The sequence below is a fragment of the Malaclemys terrapin genome, chromosome 7, assembly GCF_027887155.1.
Source record: "Malaclemys terrapin pileata isolate rMalTer1 chromosome 7, rMalTer1.hap1, whole genome shotgun sequence".
Taxonomy (NCBI): domain Eukaryota; kingdom Metazoa; phylum Chordata; order Testudines; family Emydidae; genus Malaclemys; species Malaclemys terrapin.
In genome coordinates, this window is record NC_071511.1 from 6,333,031 (window position 1) to 6,355,371 (window position 22,341).

At 41.4% G+C, this 22,341-nt stretch overlaps 1 protein-coding gene across 30 annotated transcripts in view; it reads right to left on the reverse strand.

Moving 5' to 3' along the window:
- Nucleotides 1-22,341, reverse strand: part of MAGI1 (membrane associated guanylate kinase, WW and PDZ domain containing 1) — a 490,274-nt gene that overhangs the window by 44,786 nt on the left and 423,147 nt on the right. For all 30 annotated transcript variants that reach the window (XM_054033640.1, XM_054033634.1, XM_054033637.1 and 27 more), the window contains 3 exons: nucleotides 21,276-21,458; nucleotides 19,387-20,007; nucleotides 1,482-1,513 (listed from right to left, as the gene is read on the reverse strand). In XM_054033640.1, the coding sequence (XP_053889615.1) occupies nucleotides 1,482-1,513; nucleotides 19,387-20,007; nucleotides 21,276-21,458 (836 nt within the window). The remainder of the gene's footprint in view (nucleotides 1-1,481; nucleotides 1,514-19,386; nucleotides 20,008-21,275; nucleotides 21,459-22,341) is intronic.

A 22,341-nucleotide genomic window follows, 5' to 3' on the forward strand; every position in this document is an offset into this window, starting at 1 on the left:
CACAGCATCAGATTAATAAGGAGATGATGCTACATTACCTGATTCTGTGAGGACATCTGTTTTCAAAAATCAAAGATCATTCATCACATGGCGGTTTAATGAATAAAGTTTATAAATGTCTAACATCAATTCAACTATTCCTTCTCTGACAGGGGAAAAAATGCAGCAGCAAAAAATAATCTGCTTGGCGTGTACATTTTTACACACTTGTTTCTATTTTTCCAAAGGCTGAATTAATCTTTGACTATGACACAGAAGTAAATGCATGCGGTCTGACATTTCTGTGATTTGAGTGAGAGCACAAACTGCACTTCTCCCTCTCAACATTAATGCAAACTGACAATGGTATAGGCCTGAAGTCATGTGACTTTAATCAGCACTGCTCTATGCCATCAGAATCACATTAATTATTTCAGGGCTATCTTTTTGGATGAACAGAGAACTTGCATTAAAAGCAGGAGATTCTGCTCATCTTCTTAACAAACCTCTTACTGAGCTTTACCGAAAGGTGGACTGTTAGCAGCTGCAGCTATCGGCACCCACAACAGACCGTCAGCAAACTTTCACAGTGTCTTATAGTATTGCAAAGACCTCACTCATGTGACTTTCCCAAAGCTATTGGGAAATAAGCCTACCTTCTTCACTACCCCTTCAAATAAATGGAAACTTTCCCCTTGTAAATATCTCATTTCCCGTAAAATATTCATCCCTTTTCCAGGCTCATAAACATCACGCTATTTTTGTTCCACTATACTAGGAGCTGAGCTCTAATGACACTTTAGACCGTAGCTTCTAAGCTATTAGCTAACATGTCAACCAGCTAACGGTTCTACAGGGAAACAAGATTAGAAAGGAGAGGAAAATATTGATTTTTTTCTTCTCTTGCCTTTTTTTTTTTTTTTTTAAATAAAGGATCTCACACCTGCAGTACAATGCTGCTAAAGCCAAGCTAAACAACAAAAGATGCCCTACACAACAATCAAAATATTTCCAGTGCTGGGGCAGCTAGCAGTATCCGCCGGAAACTGTAAATATGCATGATTTGTCTTTCTGTAAATACACATGCTTTAATATTTCATAAAATCATTCAGCAGCTGGTGAATGAGAAAGATCAGGGAGTAAATTCAAAAGGTCAGAGTCTATGGACACCGCTGATAGGAATTGCTTGCTGGAAAGAAGGTGGAGTGTCCCATCTTTCAAAAAGCAAACAATGGCTTTTGGGGGGATTTAAGGGGGGAGGTAACGGAGGAGAAGCTCACTCAGCGGGGAAGAGGATCAGTAAACCTCCAGCCTTATTTGCCAACAAGCTCCCTTTCTGTTCTGAATTCTTCTCTCAATTCACCACGCAGCACAAGCTGTGCAAGTCAATCCGCGTTGGAACCGAAAGACAACTTAAAACAATCAACACCCCACATTCAAAAAAAAAAAAAATCAAAACCACCAGCCCCTTCACACAAAACAGTAGGTGAGAAGGTACTTACCGACTTTGGGCTCTTCTTTGGGACTGGCAATCCTGAAAAAGGCAACAAGGAAAAAATAAACATTAGCATATAAATGTTACTTTCCTTTAAGAAAAAATCCCTAGGTGTATCATCTGAATGTAGCCATCTGCAGAGTTATGTCAGATTTCGCTCTAGCATTGGAGTTACCAGTCTGTTCATATCGAATCAAAGAGGAGAGAGAGAGAGAGATCTGCATTAGCTATGCTGACTTGTGCTGCAGCAGCCTGGAGGCTGGGGAAAGAAATTCACAGACCTCAGCGGCCTGGGAAATTGAACACTTGGACAGAATCTCAAATGCTCCCCTGGATTAAGAGAGACTTAGCTTACAATTAAGCCAAGGATATTTCCTTTTGACGCGATTGGCTTGTCAATTTTATCGGACCAATCAGAACCGCCGAAGAGAAACAGGTTGATTTTTAAAAAAGTGTCTCTCTAGAAATAGATTTTTAAAAGCAAATTTGTACTGGCTTTAGATGAGAGGCTCAGGCTGGCAAAGCAAAACAAAAGCACAAAGAGGGATAATCTTTATCCCTAAAAGGGATCATTTAAAATATGGATGTTACTGACAAAACACACAAGTTTTTTTCAAGTCCACCCTAGATACGTAGCTATAAATTTCAGATTGCTGTAGCTTGAAAATAAAATGCTAAGAATGTCTTGACCCTGATGTGCAGGTAGTGGGCTGAAGTGAAAGGTTTAGGTAGTTCTGGATGACGGGAATTTTGGGGGATGATCAATGATCATGATCAAAATGTAAAGAAAAACAATTTAAAGCACTCAGTAGAAGAGAGAAGGGTGATTTTGCCATTTGAAGCCAGCCCCTTAGTTGGTATGATGAGCTCACAGACGTGGGAGATCTCAAGACCGATTTCTGTTGACTTCCTCTATCAGTGGCACAATGGACAATGGCAGCGAGCTGTAAACTTATTGGAGATGACCTACGATATAGGAAAGGCTATTCTGAGCAGATAGATCAAAGAGAAAAATAAATTATTTTCAATAAAAAAAAAAAAAAAAGCCTCTCGCCTCAAACCTGTTTCCTTATGTGGCATTCCAGAAAAAATAAATATAAAAACAAAACACAGATTACAGTGCACATTTAAGTGCTCAGTAATTCGGACACTCAAAATCTGCTTTCATCTTTAGGATGCGACTAATTTTGCATTTATGCAGCATTATGGTTCCTACTTTATACACTTCATTTGTGCTAAAAACCATGCTCCTGTCTAACTTTTATACAGGAAGTAAAACAAGTTATGCAACTGAAACATGAATTGTTATAGCAAGAAGCTGATCTTACGGTAATTTGCAAGATATCATCTCTGAATATGGAATGTTCACAATTACAAATGATAAACAGTACCCGCTTACCGCCTGCTGTCAGACTTGTATGTAAATAAGACTGCATAATACCAAATGCTGTAGTCGGATTTTAAATTAATTGTTTTCAACGACTGGGGAGTATTAGTGCTCTAGACATTATCCTGTTTGGTGCATTATCAGCAAATAACTAAGACCCTCTAGGGCAGTGATTGATTGTTGGGTAGTGGAACATCAAAACTGTTTACACTAAACAAATACGAGTGCAGCTTTGTTTTTCTGCAGACGTTGCCTGCATTCATGTAACACACTCAAAGAATAAAGCACCAGTAGTTTTCATGGCAAGTCACATTTGTAATAGGCAGTTTATCACATATTATATATTTGCATTCTTTGCAAGAGACACTCTTTCTGATTAAATGGATACATCACACCCACCCACACACACACACACATACACCCACTGCAGAGTTGGCTCTACAGCAATCCAGTTGTTCTCCAAAAGTTAAAACTGTAGATGCAACTGAACTGTAGGTTTAAAGTGAACTAGAGATTTAGTTTATTGCACCAGGGTCATTACATTTTAATAAATATGAACTTCTGAACAAACCTCTCCTTCAAAATTTGTCATTAATTTCAGCTGCTGCAATCCAAAAAGATCGAAAATGGCTGAAAAATGATGGAAAATACACACAAGGCCATTATTTGACAGGCCCTCTAAAGGCTCATGAATCTTATTGTGTCACTGCTTTATGCCAATCTTTGCTACAGAGCAAACAATAATTGGCTTTTTACCAAAACAAGCAACTGTACATGTTCAAAACACATCAGTAACTTTTGTTGGGACTAAAGCAGGTGATAACTTGCGTTAATACTTTGCTGTGAAAATTTGTTTATTTTAAATCAAGACCTAATTTAAAATCCGAGTTCCTGCAGTTGTGGGCCAAACTTGGAGATAATAGACCCCAGTTTCTAATATGCATTCCCAGCTGAAGGAAAGGATACAGTATAGAGCAATAAGACACATCATCTGCATACAGAGACAACTCCTATGGGGGCTGTTACTAGTGAGAACACACTCATTGGGGGGGGGGGGGGGGGGGCGGGAACTAATGGCACAAAGTAATGGGCAACGTAACTTTTAACCAGTTGCCACTGCTCATCAAATTCAGGATGGTAAGGACCAAAGGTGCTATTGGCTGGTGAGTGGTTTCTGTAAAGCTGGTGATAGTCTCCAACCCCTAGCAGATATACATCTGCATCTGAAACACACATCGCTACAACTGGCATCTTGGTTGGAAATCAGAGAGGACTTAAAAGGCACAAAGAACGAATGACCGGTTTCTCTCTACAGGGGTCATAGCAGGTCATGGTGGAAACCATGCACTGGGGAGGCATGGGAAAGTCTGTATTGCCACTGTCTAGGTTGTACCTGCTCTGTGGTTAAATATAGCAATTTAGGGCCAGACTTTTAAAGGTACTTAGGCCCCTACGGAGATTTTCTAAAGTACACCTCTACCCTGATATAACGGGACCCAATATAACACGAATTCGGATATAACGCGGTAAAGCAGTGCTCGGGGGGGCGAGGCTGCGCACTCCGGTGGATCAAAGCAAGTTCAATATAATGCGGTTTCACCTATAATGTGGTAAGATTTTTTTGGCTCTCGAGGACAGCGTTATATCGGGGTAGAGGTGTATCTAGGTGTCTACTGCCATTGGTTTCAAAGCCCACTAGACAACCAAATACCGTTTAAAATATGTCCCTGGGGCAACAAGGCTGACATCTTTCACACGCACTAAATTCATCTAAAATGATTTAATTAAAAAAGGCTCAATACACTATCAAAATCTTTTTTGGAAAGTGCATTCAAATAGCAAAAGAGGGGCTGTTGCCATCAGTTAGCGGTGGTTAAAACAAAACAGCACACCTGGGACGCACTCTCCATATGACCTAGATATGTGTTTCTCAACCTTTTTGATACCAGGGACTGGCTTGCTGCCTTCCTAAATTGCGTCAGGGAGATCTCAGGGACCAGTGCCGGTCCACAGCCTGGTCGTTGAGAAACACTGACCAAGAGCCCCTCCAATGGGCAAGAATCCTCATAGAGAATACTTACAAATGTGACTCCAATTAAATCACTCAGAAAACACAAATTACTCCGCTGTAAAAAGCCAGTGTAATCAAGCAACTGCTTAATGGCAAAATACCAGTGGTCGCTGCGCAATCTTTAAATACAAAAAGGGATTGTAATCTAAATTCACAGAGTCGCCAAGAACGGGTACATACACGGTTAGTAAAAAACTAACCAAATGCAGGGATCTAAATTAAGCCAGTTATCAGTGAGATTATCACAGTTATCTTAACAAAAAACTCTCATTTTCTTCCCCAGAACTCCCTAAAGCTCTATGTACAGCTGGCCACATCCATCTGCTAGACTATATTTTGGAACATAGGGAGAAAAATGTAAATTGCTCAGTGAGTTTTGTACCACAATTTCACTATTTCAATGACATTCTATCTAGAGCAACCTTCCTATGAAACGCTGTGAAGGAGGCATTGTAACTCATGGATTAGACACAGAGTTTTAATTTAATATTAGCTGGTATGTTTATTCTGTTTTAAAACTGCATCATTTTAAAGGTCTTTTTGGTCTATTTCAAATCTAGAAAGCACTGATAAAAAAACAGTTATGCGAGCCATACAAAAGCTGGATACACCATGTGAAATCAACCCCAAATTCTGCTGTTTCTAGTATATAAAGTATCCAAATTCCAAACATCCGTGTTTACTGAACATATGCAAAATGCAAGGATTCACACACCGCAGACTGGCAGGGTTCTGGTGTCCCCTGAAACATAAGAGACAATGAGGGCCGCTAGAGGGCTCACAAACTATTTAAAGGGACACTACCCAATTCTTGTATAATACTACTCCTGGGGGAATTTTGTGCCACTGTGCATGCGCAGAATTCATGTTCCCCACAGATTTCTTTGTTCCCTTGCAGAAAAATGGCTTTCTGACAGGGAAGCAAAGGGAAGCTGCAAGTGCAGTCCCGCACCACTCCCTAGCTGCGCAGATACATTGTTTCAGGCACCCGGAGCAGCTGGTGGAGAGGTAAATCACCGCAGGGTTGGGGACACCCCAGCTAATGGCTCCTACCCTGAGCTGGCATCAATTGCTAATCTTGGCTGGGCTGGAGGCAGGAGAGGACGAGATTTCCTCTTCCCCTGCAAGGAGTGGCTGGGGCTGTGTCCGACCCACCCCCAGAAATCTCCCCCAGCTGCAGGAAGCTCACATCCTCCCCTGCTTCCTGCCCCTATCGCTCCTCAGCTGTGGGCGGAGGGGTCACTGTACAGGAAGCAGCTTCCCCGCCCCCCCCAACGTCTGGAGCCTCCTGGCACCCAGACCACCACCACTGAGCTCCCTGCACTCAAACCCCCACCCTGACTAGCCCCACCCCCTTGTGCTCCCACATCCAGATCCCCAAACCACTGACCCCCAACTAGCTGCACCCAGACCCCCCACCAAGCCCCACTCCTCCAGCACCCAGATCCCCCTGCTGAGACCTCCACACCCAAACCCCTCCACTGAACCCCAACCACTTTCTCTTGGAAGCCCCTGAAAAATCCCATTGCCCCTGCACCTGGAACCCCCTCAATGAGCCTCTGTGCATCCAGCTCCCCCACAATAAAAACACAATAAAAACATTAAGGATTGTGGCAGTGGGCTAACATTTACTGGGGAAAAACCGCTGCATGAAAAAATAATAAGCCCACCGAATACTGCTTTTTTACACTGTGCTGAATAAAGACCAAAGGATATCATCCACCAAGACACATATTTGGCAAGAGGTGCAGGGAAATACTGGAGCCAGAGGTAAAGGCCTACTTACCCAGCAGCACACATCAATCTCTATGTTTTCTGAGTGAAAAACAAGGAGCTCTAAATAATTAACAGTAATGGCCATTCATGTTGTTGGGAAAAATAATTCTTTATAATCCATTGCCAAAAGATTTTTAATATAGGATGCATACTATTTTTAAAAATTGATGGGAGTTGCTCTTTTCCAGATTGGAAAAACAAAAACAAAAAACAAAAACAAAAAAAACCCACCACCCACGCAGTAATTGAAAAAAAGAGAGCACAAGTTTGCATACAGCCATAAACAGCACCACCAAGAAAAAGACCCAATCCTGCAACAGTATAACTTTTCTGCTTGTCATAGTGCTCTGCATTATAATAGCGTTACTGTACTAGCATAAAGATAAGCTATGCAATACTAGCTTTAAGCCAAAGAATAATTTGCACCGAAGGAACGTAGGCCTGCTATAAATCAAAGGTTGCTGACTAGCAAACAAAATGAACAATGCTCCAGTTCTAAAATGCTAATGCTTGAGAAACATGTTTTTTAGGAGCCCAAACGTAGGTATTATTAACCCACTGGCACGAGCAAATAGAGTTCCCAAAAAACACACCACAATGCATAGTATATTATTGCCATCGACAAGAGTTTCAGTCCCAGTGGACCTTAAGAAGTTAAATCATATCCTCAATTATTATTTGCTACTGTTCTGGATGCTAAACAAATTATCAATAATTTGAATTTTGATTCTGTGGTCATACTTTCAAGGTCTCAAATAAGAACTTATATTAGAAGTAATAAGAAAGATGTGAAATGTTAATAAAATGCTAATTGATTACTCCAAGTATATCAATGCAACTGTGTAACAAGATATGTATCACTTAGGTAGTCGTTAACCACTAATAAAGATGACATTACGGTAATCAGATAGCTTGAGGGATTGGTAATTACATAAAGAGTCACCATTTCATGACCAAAGTAGTTTCACCAATTTTTATGATTTTATTGCAAATCTCATTAAATTAAGTCTTTTTCTTAAAGCCCAAGCCCCTGGATTCATGTGTTTCTGTGAGATTCTCAGCATTCATTAAAAAACCCAGTATTTCTAGTCCTGGTTGTAAAGAAAAGCCTGAGAACATGAACCTTAAAGCCTCCAATACAAGAAGTAAACTAAAATGAGCCCTTTTTAAAAATAAAAATGATGATTTGTAGGCCGTTCTCGTGATTTTTGGCACATGACTCATATGTTTTGATCACTTGGGGCAGACAATGCTGCCAGAGGTTGCCGCCGTCTGAAGCTCTTCACTGAACGAACTGCAATGAATTCAGCATCTCAACCCAATTTCCAGTGCACAGTTGTCTGACTATAAGTCCCACCACCATAACAACAGGCACGCCTGCTGGCAGGTCAAGCAGAAAGGCCAAGAATTCAGTGAGCATGGAGGCTGAACTACCTCCGACCATTCGAAGGGATGCCCTCCGGGTTAAGCATTGAGGCACATCGGTGAAGGAGTGCACAAAAAACATATTCTGCTGTTGTCAGTGTTGCATTCGTTCTGATCACAGGCAATTTTTATCTCCGGGGCTTTTATAGCACTATTAACAAGGTATAAATTCAAACCCCAGTAATGTTCCGTTTGGGACAAGCGTTCTTCTTTTGTGTGTGTACAACAGCCGGCACAATGGGCCGCTGGGCACAACTGTGGTATTAGTACCAATAAACAATGTTTTCAATAATGAGCTGATATATTAAGTAAGAGGCCTGTTCCAGCCATTGGAAGGTAAGCAGGCGGATTGTGACTGAACACAATGGAGTTATACCCACTTTCAGGAGGGCTGAATGTATTAAAATTCAAATATACATTTACTCTAAAAGAAATGAGGGGCTAAACAGACCTCTTTCAATCATTTGATTCAAAGCATTCCCTAAAATCCTAACCCTTTAGACACAGAGGGGAGTTAACTAGTCCTAGAATGCAGTTTGTTTGTCCCTTCCACTCCTACAGTTCTATGATTCTGCCACTAAAAATAGATCCTTGCTGGTTCCTCCATGTACCACAGTACGACTGACCTCTTGTGACACCTTGGGCCTGCCACTTCCCAGCCCTGGAACTCTGCTTCCCCTCCCACGCTTCATCTGCCTTGTTTATCGAGAGGGTGAGCTCTGCAAGGCAGGGACTGTCTCTCACTGTGGGTATGTCTGCCCTGCATTCTTAGCTTGAGGGATAATTTGCACCTAACCCGACTCCCATCCACATCCCAAAACTCCAGCTCAAGTTAAGTGGGATCTTGAGCTTGAGGTAGCTGGTCTGTCACGGGGGTGGGTTGGAGCTCAAATGTCTCTGAAGCTCTAGTAATGCCGTGGGAATTCAGCGCCTAGCACAAAGGGGCCCTGATCCCAACTGGGGCCTCTACGCGTTACTGTCATATAAATAATAAGAAATAAAAATAATGGTACTAAGAGCAGTCTCAGAGCATTTAGTACACCCCCCCCACACACACACACACGCACACAGAGGATGCACCATGGTCTGGATGGGGAAAAAAAAGAATCACACTAAGAACATGAAGGTATATCTGTAGTTAAACTCAGCATGGAGAGGTACAGAACTGCCAAGTGCTGGGGCATTTATTATACTGCATAGTTGGTCTCAAAATAAAACCACAATCAAATAAAACTCAAACCATTAGGAGAGACTTACCGTCTCTGTCAACTTTTACTGACCCACGACTGCTGTTAAGGGACTGTTACTCTCCATTTAATCAATTATACCAATAACCGGAGCCCTTTTCCTTGAAGCCAGGCACCTCATTAATTCTGTTATTGTTGATATTATGATGTTTAATCAGTCTGACTGCAGCCTTTTCACCCAGCCCGGATGTGGCCAAGAACTACATTAACCACAAACGTGTAGACACTCAAGCTGCCCCACAAGCTCATCATACAAAGGTGGGAGGAAAGGGTTTGGTTTTAGAAGCTAGAATAAAATGCGCTGCATTCCCCTAGCTCATTGTTCCAAGTCTGCCCGATTCGCTGGTATGCGAGAAATGTCGAGGGAACCGTGAGGCATGTCTCTAGTTAAATCGGCATCATTTAATGCATCGTCTAAGGTTCTGCTGTGCCACCTTGTGTTACATCGCATCACATCTGATATAAAACAATGGTGCGCGGCTTGACTTGCTCCTACGCTACAAGTTCAACAATGAAGAAAAAAACTTTCAAAACCCACAAACTTAAAAAAAACCCTTAAAAGTGCCATAGCTTTAGTAATTCTTTTCTTAAGCCAGCCCCATCTTTTCATCTGACAAGGGCCTAGTCACTTCTGAAAGTTAAAATAGTTCACACAATGAGAGGATTTCAGGCAATTTGCTGCTAGAAAATCCTTTGATTTTTCTTGATGATTTATAACTGATCTGAACTCTTCCATACACCGTACAAGTTTAGGAAATCATTTTTAGCCCTTAAAAAAGGAGTTGTGTGATGAAACACCAGGAACTATATCAGTTACTGACTTTTCCCCTATCCTAATATTCAAAGTGACTGTGGAGATCAGATGACATACACATCTATGAGGAACAAACAGTCTAACACAGACGTGTCATACTATCGTAAGAATGAACGGTAACTGATGTAACACTAATATTTGCCCTAAATACAGATTACATGGACATTTATCAGTTTGCTCCACTTCACTTCATGCTCAAATAGTAGCAACACTAGACAAGTTGATTATAGGTAGTGGAGATAAAAACAATGCTATGTTTTAAATGACTAATGGATTAATCTTGGGTAGTTTTATACACCATACCATCAGAAACTGGAGAGTCCTATTGGCAATGAAAATGCATACAGATCAGTGTTTCCAATTCTCACAATATTGTCATGAGTGTTATGGTATTTGGTGATTCCCTTAAAGCTTGAGCTCCTGGAGTCAGGTGATTATGTGAGACTCTCAACTTTTACTAAAAAAAGTTTCTAGCCGACATGTCTACAGCAAAAAAAGCTTGAAAATAAGAACCCCGAAAGCTCCACAACATAGCAAAAAGAATCCCCACATTTAATATTTTAAAAATCTCATGAAATTAAGTATATTTCTTGATTTGTAGGGGCCTGGCTCATGATTCTAGAATGCCTAGGGTTGGTAATACTGACTTTTGTTTCTAGTACTAGATTCCCATTTGATCTGGATTACTGTCATTTAGCCATTCACACCAGAGTTTCTAAGTCAAGTGACATGATTCAGCTTTCTCTCTCTATCTCAGATTAACGAATTAGCAGCAATTTTAATCTAAACTGAGGCCCAGTCTCTTTGTTTGTGGGTCTAATTTATACCTGCAAATGCCCTTTTAGTGCAAATATTAGTAACTATACATCAAGACAACTTGATACGCAACTATTAAAACCTGAACACACACTTCACTGTAAAAAGCAACAGAGGGTCCTGTGGCACCTTTGAGACTAACAGAAGTATTGGGAGCATAAACTTATGCTCCCAATACTTCTGTTAGTCTCAAAGGTGCCACAGGACCCTCTGTTGCTTTTTACAGATTCAGACTAACACGGCTACCCCTCTGATACTTCACTGTAGGCATTCAAAGACCAGGTGAAATTCTGGCCTGAAGAAAACTGAAGTTTTGCCATTCAGTGGGGATACGATTTCCCACTCTGTGTTTTTTGTGGATGCAAGTTCTGGCCACAAAATGGATAAATATTATTAATGCGAAGAACTGATTTTAAACGTTAATTGAGGAAAAGAGAAAACAAGTTTCTGTCGGGCTGTTTACAAACCAATTACTGGAAATCAGTGCACCATGCTGCATAGCAATACAGAGCACTGACCCAAAAAGGCACATCTGACGCTCCCTTGCTGCTTAGAGAGAAGAGGTAACTTTCATTGTGAATGTGAAAAACACACCCAGCCCAAAATGTTCATATGAAATATGAACAGGCCTGGCAGAATTCAATTTTTATTTTTTTAAATAATTTCAAAGGATAATACTCTGATGTTTATTTTTAAGCTTTTTATTTTTATCAATTGTCACAGTTGGCCAAAATTATGGGTTTTAAACTTTTTTTTTTAATCTATTGAAAGTTGCATGGTTACGAGAAATGATGGGAGAGGTCAGACAACAATTATTTAATGACACTAGGTGTTGAAATTCAAAAAGTTAAAGCTTTCTAACCACTACAACACAAACTGTCAACATCACATTTCAAAATTTACCAAAACCCCAAATATTCTTAAGTCAAACGTTAATAAGTTCTCACGCAGATTTTTCTTACTTTGTCTATCTGTAAATTGCTATCATCATTGATGGAAACATTTTGTCATTGGTTTGTGTGCGTACCGTGAAATTGACGTTTACCAACATTTACTGATAAAAATCTAATTCTTCCAAGCCTATCTAACTCTCAACTTTTCTCTTACAGATATCAACCTTTCATTTAATCTATTCCTCTGATTTTAGCCAATTCCTGTTTCTGTTACTCTGTAAACCAGTTACTAAGCGGAATGACCACAGTAAGAGACTGAGAAAATGTGATATTTAAACTTGCTTTAAAGTCTCACCAAGTTTGGTGAGCCTTTTAGAATTTAAATCCATTCAATGGAAGGAAGAGAATGGGCAAAAGATGACCAGATACTTTGGGAAAGAGAAGTCACCATTCCCAGATTTAAATGTTCCTTCAGAACTGCTACTTCTCCACTAATTAAGTAATCCATGAAAAACAGGAAGCGTATGTTAAAATTATATCAACTTTGGGGGCTTTAACTTGCCCCCTAATTTATTTTTACTAGAGAAAAAAGTCCAGTGTGAGAAAATGTTCATGAAATGTGATGTGTATTTTTCAATGCAATTTTCAGACCGGCTCTAATTTTCACTCATCTGATTTCCTCCTTCCCATACAAATTTCTCTAAAGGAAACAGTAACTTGAAATAGCACATGAAGTTAACTGATTTATTACATATTTTAAAGATTTCTAATAAGAGTCCTAATTAAATGAGGAAAACACCTTGTAATACAGAATCTTAACCATCAAAGTCAGTTTAGTTTACTTCTATTTTTAATCATGCTACAATTCTGACACATATTTACATCATTTTCCACCTTATCTTTGGCACTTATAAGCTATCAAACATAAGCCATCACAATCTATTTATGGATAGCATTATTCATGCTAAGGCACCATGGAGCATTACCTTGTATATTTGCAAATAGCTTATACAGAGATGATAACGTGTTGGCGAAGGATCCAATGAACAGGTTTCAAGGGAGATGACTGAATACAAGTGAGTGGGAAGTTCTGGTTGTTTTATCCATGACAGAGGGTTAGGAGAGAGAAGCCAAGGAGAAGAGAGGACTCCTGAGATGGGATTTGAAAAGAGCTAGGGTCAGTTGGGCACGCTGTATGGCAAGAACATCAGGCTGATTTCCAAGGATGAGGAATTAGAGATTTCTGATGAAAGAAGAAGCTGCCGCAGTTTGGGCTAATGGTAGTTTGGTGAGTGGGGAAGTAAGGGAGACCAATTATAATTGAGGGAATTACTCAAGATGAGACCAGGGGAAGACATGAGGTAGGGCATTTTGAAGGATGTGATATTTACTACTGGATTGCAATGAACACACATGATTTAAAAAACAAATAAACACGGGAGAAAATTATTTCCATTAGCAAAATACTCAGGTACGCTAAGATACAAACTGTCGCTTCAAAAAGTATTCAGGGCCACACATTTAATAAAAGCAAGGAGTTCAGCAAGTCAGATACACTGCCTGCTCCCCACCCAGAAAATAAAAATAAATCACTGGGAATGCAGATTAAGAGACATTCATAATGTAGGCCCTGATCCTGCAATCAGACCAGCACAGGCAGATCTTTGCATTCATGCACAAGCTATGCTGACATTGACTTCAATGGGGCACCATTTATCTCTAAAGGTCCCCCTGAATGGATGCAACTGCAGGACCAAGTCCTCAGTCTGTGTGAAATACCCTTGCCCTGCAACAAAGACAAAATAAATGAAAATGCTATTTGAAAGAGGAACCCTGTCTTCCCCTTTCTGAAGCCCTGGCACATGCACAGACATGCTATGGTAACAGTCATATAGTTCCCGGGTTGTGAGCTTGTCCTGAATGCTGGAGTCTCTCTCGATTCAGCAGCTGCTATAACCGTTTGAAATTTTCTGGCAGCTAGACACTTAAGCAGCATGACTTTCGAATCACTCTTCATTGCAAGCCTAAAGGGCAAACAGAAGTGAGCGGCTTGTTCAACAGAGTTCAAGTCTCCGGCAATAGCTAATTGCAGGCAGCTATAATTATGATGGTTTCGCATCATTAGGGAAAGCAGCTAAAAAGCAGATATAATACTAATGATGTGAGATTAGATATTGCTTTTCGTTTGGCTCCATTAAATGATCTTTCTGCAGTGCTGGTGATAAGTTGGGTAAGGTGAAGAGATTTCTTCTTCTGTGAGGGGACTTTTGCTAAGCAACATGTACCCAGCCCGTCCTTTGGTTTAAAGGCCTGAAACTAAAAGGTGTGGAACACCCTGAACTCCTGTGGAAGTCAGCAGGAACTGAGGCCAAAGGAGTTGCACTATTGGTTGAGGATTCAGCCAAAGACTTTGTTGTTGCCACTGATTTTATATTGCAGGCACTCCGTTATTATGGTGATAGGTGGCAGTATAAAACTCTAAGATAGACAGATAAATGTTGTTTATACAGTTCCCCGTTGTAACATTCTAAATCTTCTGCCTACCCTCAGTTGGCTCTGAAACCCCAGCCAAACCGCCTCAAAAGATTGGTTTTCTTTTCTCAGGCAGCTCTCCGTCTTCAATTAGAAGTGAATTTGGTGCTAGTGGAAAGTATTTAGAAACTGAAGATCTCTGTTTATCTACCCATGAAGTTAAGCTGAGCATTAACTCTTGTCTTGGAGTAGGGTAGAAGGATGCGTCTTTGAGATGAGTACGTAGATCAGACTCCAGACCCATTTTATCATTGGCTTTTACACCAACCAAGGTACAGATAAGCACCAGTTGGGACAGCTGTATGAAAGTGGACACCTGTTCAGTCAGAACTACAAAAAGACCACCCAACAGTAAGTCACGGCATACCAGGCAGATGGCAACAACTTTTGGTAACTACACACCTGGCTGTATTAGAACCAGTGATCTGAAAGTGAAAGATTTGTATACTGCTTTCAACCCCCTAACCTGAGGTCATTCTAAAACTAGGAATAATAAGACAAATATTCTCTCACAGTCGGATATTAGGTCTTATTCACACCAGGAAATTAACCAGAACAGCTATTCTAACAATTAACAGAACAGAGAGTTCACACAGAGAGCTATTCCGGAATAGCTTATTCCAGTCAATTTCTGCGTGTAGACAAGGCCTTAATGAAAGGGGATTCCATGGAATTTGGGTGACCAGATAGCAAGTATGAAAAATTGAGATGAGGGTGGGGGGTAATAGGAGCTTATATAAGAAAAAGATCCCAAAATCGGGACTGTCCCTATAAAATCGGGACATTTGGTCACTCTATATGGAATGAACATTTTAGTATTGAATCAACTTTGAAGCACCAAATACGAGGAAAGGATTTCATTTGTTTGAAAGCTCCAATATTAATAGGACAACATCAGGTTATAAATAACATTTAAAATAAAAATGTCCTATACTTACTGTTTTGATTATTAACAATACTTCAAGATTACTGAAACTGAAATAATTTGTACAATTGTAGGCCACGATCCTGCAAAGACTCACACTTGACTTTGGACTTGGTAAGTAGTAGTGTTTGTATAGTTTTTTGAATTCCTTGAAGCATGAAAAGTGAAAAGAGTCCAGTGAATTTCACTTTTGTTTCTACATAGATTCACTTTCAGGTTCCCGTGCATAGGCAGAATACTGCAATGTGCAAATACTGCAAGACCATGCTAAAATCCTAAGGGAATAGGTGTTTCAACTTTATACTTTTTACGAAGTGTCCTGTATTTCCTCTCTCAAAACAATTGCAAGACTTGGTTGGCACAACCCATCTAATTTCTGGAAGTCAAAGCTTCAGCTGAAGCTACATTACAGTAAATATTTTACAGGCCGCTCTCAGTGGCTACACGCTTTGCATTTCAACAACTGGGCGTAATTGTCGGGAGTGCACCAGTGGCTTGGAGCCGGCAGAGCTTTTCACATAGATTACGCATCTCTTTCTGATATTTTTCTGCCTGATTAGTAATCACTACTGATAAATCCTTTGGACAGTTCTGAACACGAGCGTCAGTGTGATGGGGATGATTCCGGCAAAGTCTGATTGAATGCAAATGTTATGCTAATAAAAGAATGCCTGACGGCAAGCTCTCCTAGCACTCTCTTCACTGGACACCAGAGGAAGGAGGAGGAAAGGACAGCCAGCAGAGAGACCTAAAGAAGAACCACTTCAAGAGGCATGAAGGATCTTATCACAGAATGGAGCCAAGTACACTTCTGGAATCAGATCAAAATAAATAGTGGCACTTTGTCTAGGGCAGGCACTGCTGATAAAGGAATTGGCAGAGGCAATGCAAGGTAAAGTTACTGCAGAGAGGATCTAAGCCCATCTGATCTAAACACCATAGTCACAGTGCATCCTAGCTAAGTACCTTCTCTAACTTTTAAACCAGACACCCTGTTTTCCACATTGTAGCTAGTCTCATGCTTAGACCATAGAATCATAGAATATTAGGGTTGGAAGGGGCCTCAGGAGGTCATCTAGTCCAACCCCCTGCTCAAAGCAGGACCAATCCCCAGACAGATTTTTGCCCCAGATTCCTAAATGGCCCCCTCAAGGATTGAACTCTCAACCCTGGGTTTAGCAGGCCAATTCCCTCCTCCCCCTATATTTTGCTAAATTTATGAACCATGATTAGCAACCTCTCAGCGTAACTTTATTTTGATGTGGAGAGAAGCTCATTTTAATTATTTATTGGGCACCAGGGTCACAACAAATTCAAGCTTCTGTACCATGACAACATGAAACTCAGAATTGCAAATACAGTGCAATTAGATACAAATGCCAAGACAACTAGGCCTCTAGATACAGGGATAAGTCAGGAGATTGGTACAAAATTTGAGACACTTATAGCAGCTCCACAGCTATCTGTGTTCATCGATCAATCCACATGCTGGAAAAGATGAGGTAGATAAGAGATTCATTAATATTAGCAGTAGACTGACCATTTACTTTCCCATTAAAACTCAATACCTTGATTTCCCGATCAAACCGTCTCATTATACCCCAGCGGCAAAAGAAGGATGATTGAATGTCGGCCACAGTTCGACTAACTAATGTACAGTGGTAACAGAGATATTTATGTTCTTTCCAGGAAGATTAATAATATCTGCTGTTTCCTTTCCAACTGTAGTTGGAGAAACTTTCTACCAAATACATAAATCAAACATGAGACTTATGGTGTATTTTAAAAGCTCTCAATATTAGAGTGATTTTAAATTACTCAGGTTCTGCAGATGCCAGTAATAAAACTAGAGAACTCGTCTTAATATATTCCATTCCTTACTTTTTAATTTATTATAAAAATATAAAATTCAATAAAATTTTTGAGGCGGAAGGGAAGGAAAGGTTTCATTTTACTACAGCCCTCATTCATTGCTCAATCTCTGCACTAGAATTCTTGGCTTGCGTTCGCAAGAGATGAGTCTGAGACACCAGAAAGGTGCCGTGATTTTCAGAAATGGATGAGCACTCACCACCATCTCACAAGGTGTCAAGACAAGCAACCCCAAAATCACCGATCAGCTTGGAAAATGTAGGTCCAGCTAATAACCGTCCCACCCCCTGCCCTGGAAAACTCAAAACATGCAAATTAAGATCCCAATCTTGCAAGCCAAGGGGACTTTGCAAGGGAATGAAAGGACTTGGTGTGTTAGCAGGGGCCTTAATTTACACCCTTATGTTGCGCACGCTCTTTATCAGGGGGCTGATTAAAGGGAAACAACTGGAGAGCTGAAATGCAAATGAAATCAAGTACAGCAACACACATTGGCCACCCCTCTCTCACTCGCCATGGTGGCAGGGCCATCCATCCAGTACACCTTTTTGGAAACCACTAGTTCCCCACTGACATTCCCTAGCCCTTTCTGGCTTCATGCTGACTCCACTAAAAACCATTTGGAAAGCCAGTAGAGAAGTATTCCTGTGCCAGATGTTCCCCACAGCTTGGCTAGGAGGTGGCATTCAGCACATATTTACGGTCTTAACTTTGTGCTTATTTTAGCTCTGCAGCTCATCTCTGACAGCTTGACCCTGCCCGGTATAGGCGTCAATGGTGGCGCAGACATGCACACGGTAAAAAGTGGTTTGAGGGGCAGGGAGCACAGAGGACCCTGGCTTTCTATGAGCACCTAGCTCAAGTCCCGGTAGCAGTGACCCTGCAGCAGCACGGGGCTGTACAAGTCTGTCTGGAACCCTGGGTAATTCCACACAGGGCTAGTCCCCACTGAGGCCCAGGCTGCTACAGCTTCACTGCTCCAGGACCTGAGCTAGTAAGATGAAAGTGAACTCGGGTAGGTGTCCACAAGCTGCAATCGCAGTGTAGACAACCCCCCTAAGAAGGCAGCAACAGCTGCTGTGCAGACACCAAGTGACTTTGGCCTCCTAGCAGGAGTGAGGCTTACAAGGGGAATGCCTCATTAGCGTACTTCTCCTCATTACACTTTGCCTTGCACTGAATTAGAAGCCCAAGTCTACGCTCTCCCAGACACGCTCACTACACCCAGAATTATTTTTACCATGCTTTATTCTTTCCACTAGGCAGGGGTAAGTTGGTGGTCAAACAGCATCTCATCAACATCTTCTCCTCTGGGCTCATCTCTCTTTGCCTTGTGCTTATATATCCATAAACCCATGTAAGCCCCACATGTTCCCTCTCCTCTTGCACGTTGCTCCCCTCTGCCCTTTTTTATTTTTAAATAAGTACAGCAGGAGCTTGTGACTTACTACTGCTCAGTGGAGGTTGTCCCAGCGCCTTTCTGGGACACTGTGCTTTGCAAAGCCACAAAAAAAGAGGTGAAACTTCATCAGGATGGCTAAACTCCTAACAGATGCCAACTGAGCATGCTCAGAAGTAATTTTTCAAATGCTTAAAACTTTCTGAGTTTAATTTTTTTTTTTTTTTTTGGCCCATCCCACATCCGGAGAAGGGCTGGTCCTGCAACGAGGACTATGCACATTCAAAGTTCGGCGGGTGATTTTCCCTGGATACTTTTGAGTTACTGTTGAGCTTAAAAAAAAAAAAAAAAAAAAAAGAAGAATGTGGATTATTTCTGCTCTCTTCACTTTCCAAAAACAGTCAAAGGACTGCCCACAATTTCTTTGGAAATCCAAAGAAAGTTTCTATCCCAGAGGCAAACTTTTACCAGTATATGAAAACAGGGGTTATGATCTAAATCCTGATTTAATCAGAACACTTGCTATCAAAAGACACAGATAGATATTAATATTACATATAAATGTTATGTATAATGTATCTATAGACATACATTTCCCACTGCAATAAAAATGGGTTAAAATCATGTTTTTTTAATATACGATATGTAATATGAGAAAACTGTGAGGGGTGGTCAATTTCTACATCTTATAACTTGAATTAAGGATTGCAAGCCTTCCAGACAAAACTACTTTAAACCCTCCCCCCAAGACATACCTCCTCGTTGCACAAGTAATGTGACTTCGCTTCCTTTAGGACATTCAATCAGCATATCCACGACTTGGTTGTGAGTGAGGTTTTGCACATTCTTCTTATTCACTTCAACGATAAGATCCCCTTCTTTTAGGCCTCGGCACCTGGGGCTGTCTACAATTTGTTTCACTCTTTGGCCCCCACCACCAGGACTATCTGCTATAGTAAAACCAAAGCCCATGGGCCCTTTCACTATATGTACAGTGATGAGTTCAGGCTGTGTTGCTATAGAAGAAGCCAAAGAGACAGTATCGTTGGGGTAACCATGGGATCCATTTGAAGAGACTTCAGCGGGACTACTTGGCCTTTGCTCCTTCAAGCCATTTACTTTCCCCGTTTTACTACTGTGGCTTGCTGGAGAATCATAATTTTCCTGCCCGTTCACAATGATCGGTTCTTTATCTAGAATTGCCACAGACGTCACCAGGCTTGTGTTGGGGTCATCGGGGTCAAAGGGCAGAGGGTAACCTCGACACAGTTCAAGGTCCACACTGGCACCGATGGGAATGGACTGGAAGATTTTGACAACTTGAGCATGTGTATGTCCCAGCACACAGGTATCATTCACGCTGACTATAACATCTCCTATGGATGAAACAAAACAAAACAAAAAAACATACACTGTCAATTCATCGCTTTAATGCCCCAATCTCTTTTCAGAACATTAACAACGGACTCTTATCAGCACTGAACAATGGGTACCACTCTGCTTCCATGCTGATAGACTTGTACCGGCATAAACGTCTGCACAGATACTTTATCTAAATACTCCTGCCTCTCAGCAAACGACAAGAGTAGCTGTGCTGAGGTGAGCGAAAGCAATCTGTATCCAAGAGAGTCACTGAATAATGTTTTACATACAAACGTGTTTTGGAAAGGAAAACAGAACTTGGCTTATTAAAAAAAAAAAAAAAAAAAAAATCAAGCAAAATGACACTATATGGCCCATTTAACAGTTTTTGCAAAGCTCAGCTCTTGCTATTAATACAGCTGACATATGACAGAAACACAGTGGAGATCACATGAAGAATAAAAACAGAATGATTGCAGCTAGCGACTGCATAAATACGGTGCAATAGCGTCTCAGACGTAAATGTCTCAAGCCTAAGTACTGATTAAGTTGTGATTTGTTTTACCCTGTAGCTGCCAGGCAGGGCTGTTTAAAACAGTGACGCTCAATCACTGGCTCCAGAGCTATGGGCCACGTCACAATTGTCTCTTCCTGCTCTGCCCAGTCAGAGCGAAAAACCCACCCCCATTGCTTCCTGTAGCGCCTGGCATAGGCAATGCACTAATGTCACTACTGAAAAAACAGACACGGCTCAGGATGCCTCCAGACATGAAGAGCAGCAGGAGGGACTGGGCAGAACAGCCCCTTCCCCACTTCTTGGCAGTAGCTAGGAAGAAGGGGCGAGATGAAAAGGAATCACAGAGAGGTGCAAAATACGCGACACAATACCCTTGAGGGGTTTTCCTCCTTAGGAGCTGTCAATGCATCCCAAAGTGCCTATTGCCGTGCAGTGTCGGGTGGCTCTCTGGGACTGCACCAGAAACTGAAGCGGTTGCTCGTTTTCCCAGGGTTTAGCATCAATGGCTTAGCAGTCAGAGCAGACCACTGGCTACGACTGCTCTCGAGATCTGGTATCGGCATTGCCGGTAACTTGCTACAAGACCTTCAGAAAGTCCCTCAGCTGGTCTGTGTTTCAGTTTCTCCACTTACAAAATGGGGACAATACTACTTATTGATTTCAGAGTGTTACGATGAGTCTTAAAACTGTTGGAGAGCTTCAGATAACAGACGCTGTTAAGCGCAAAGTGGGGTGTTATTTAAATTGTTGTTCCCAGAGCGTTACCTGTCTCCATTTTGCCATCCAGGGCAGCAGGGCCATCAAGCACCAAACTCTTGATTTGGAGAAATTCATCCGGTTCGTCCCCTCCAACCACAGTGAAGCCGAACCCCCTGCTGCTCTTCCTCAGCTTGGTGTGGATGAACTTCCCTTTCAACTCCGAAGGGTTTCGCGTGAAAAATGGTTTTCCTGTTTAGGAAGTTTTGAAAGTCCATAAATATGCTAGAAAAATATTCTATCCCTTTTTCCTTCCCCGGCCCATGCTAGCAATTTAATGGACAGACACTCGTGTGTATGCGCAGAAGAGAATGGGACAGATTCGCAATTTTACTCCGGTTTACTAGCGTCTTACTCCACTCCATTGACTTCACTAGGACCACTCATGGAGTCAAGTGCTACATGTGAGTAATGTATCAGAGTTAGTCTGAATCTGTAAAAGGCAACAGAGGGTCCTGTGGCACCTTTGAGACTAGCATCTGAAGAAGTGAGGTTCTTACCCACGAAAGCTTATGCTCCCAATACTTCTGTTAGTCTCAAAGGTGCCACAGGACCCTCTGTTGCTTTTTATGTGAGTAATGGTATCAGAATCTGGCCCTCTGCTTATTGATTGTGGGTGTCCATCTCAAGGCAGAGTATATATTTTAATTTTAAAAACAGATGCAGTAACGTGCATAGGCTACCGATGGTGGGAGATGGAATACACAGACAATCTGGATAGATTTACTAGCTCTTTCTCCCGAGACAGTTTAGGAAGCACAAAAACACATGTAAAGGCAAATGTCATATCTTTAAAAAACAATGGACGAAATGAGAGCTCATGAAAGCGAGGCACTTGTAACACTCGCCTCAGGGAGCAGGTTCTGTGCTAAGTGGACTTTCATGGCTCTGCCAGTGCTTTTCAAACCTGACTTGCGACACCTCTGCTGTTTCAGCGTTGGTAATTTCTTGAGCAGTCTAGAGACTGCGCAAACGACTGCTAGAGCAGGCTGCTGCGGGAATTTCTGGGCGAACGGAAAGCTAAAAAAGTTTTTGACCATATTACTCTGTCCATAAAGCCCCTGACCCCTTCATC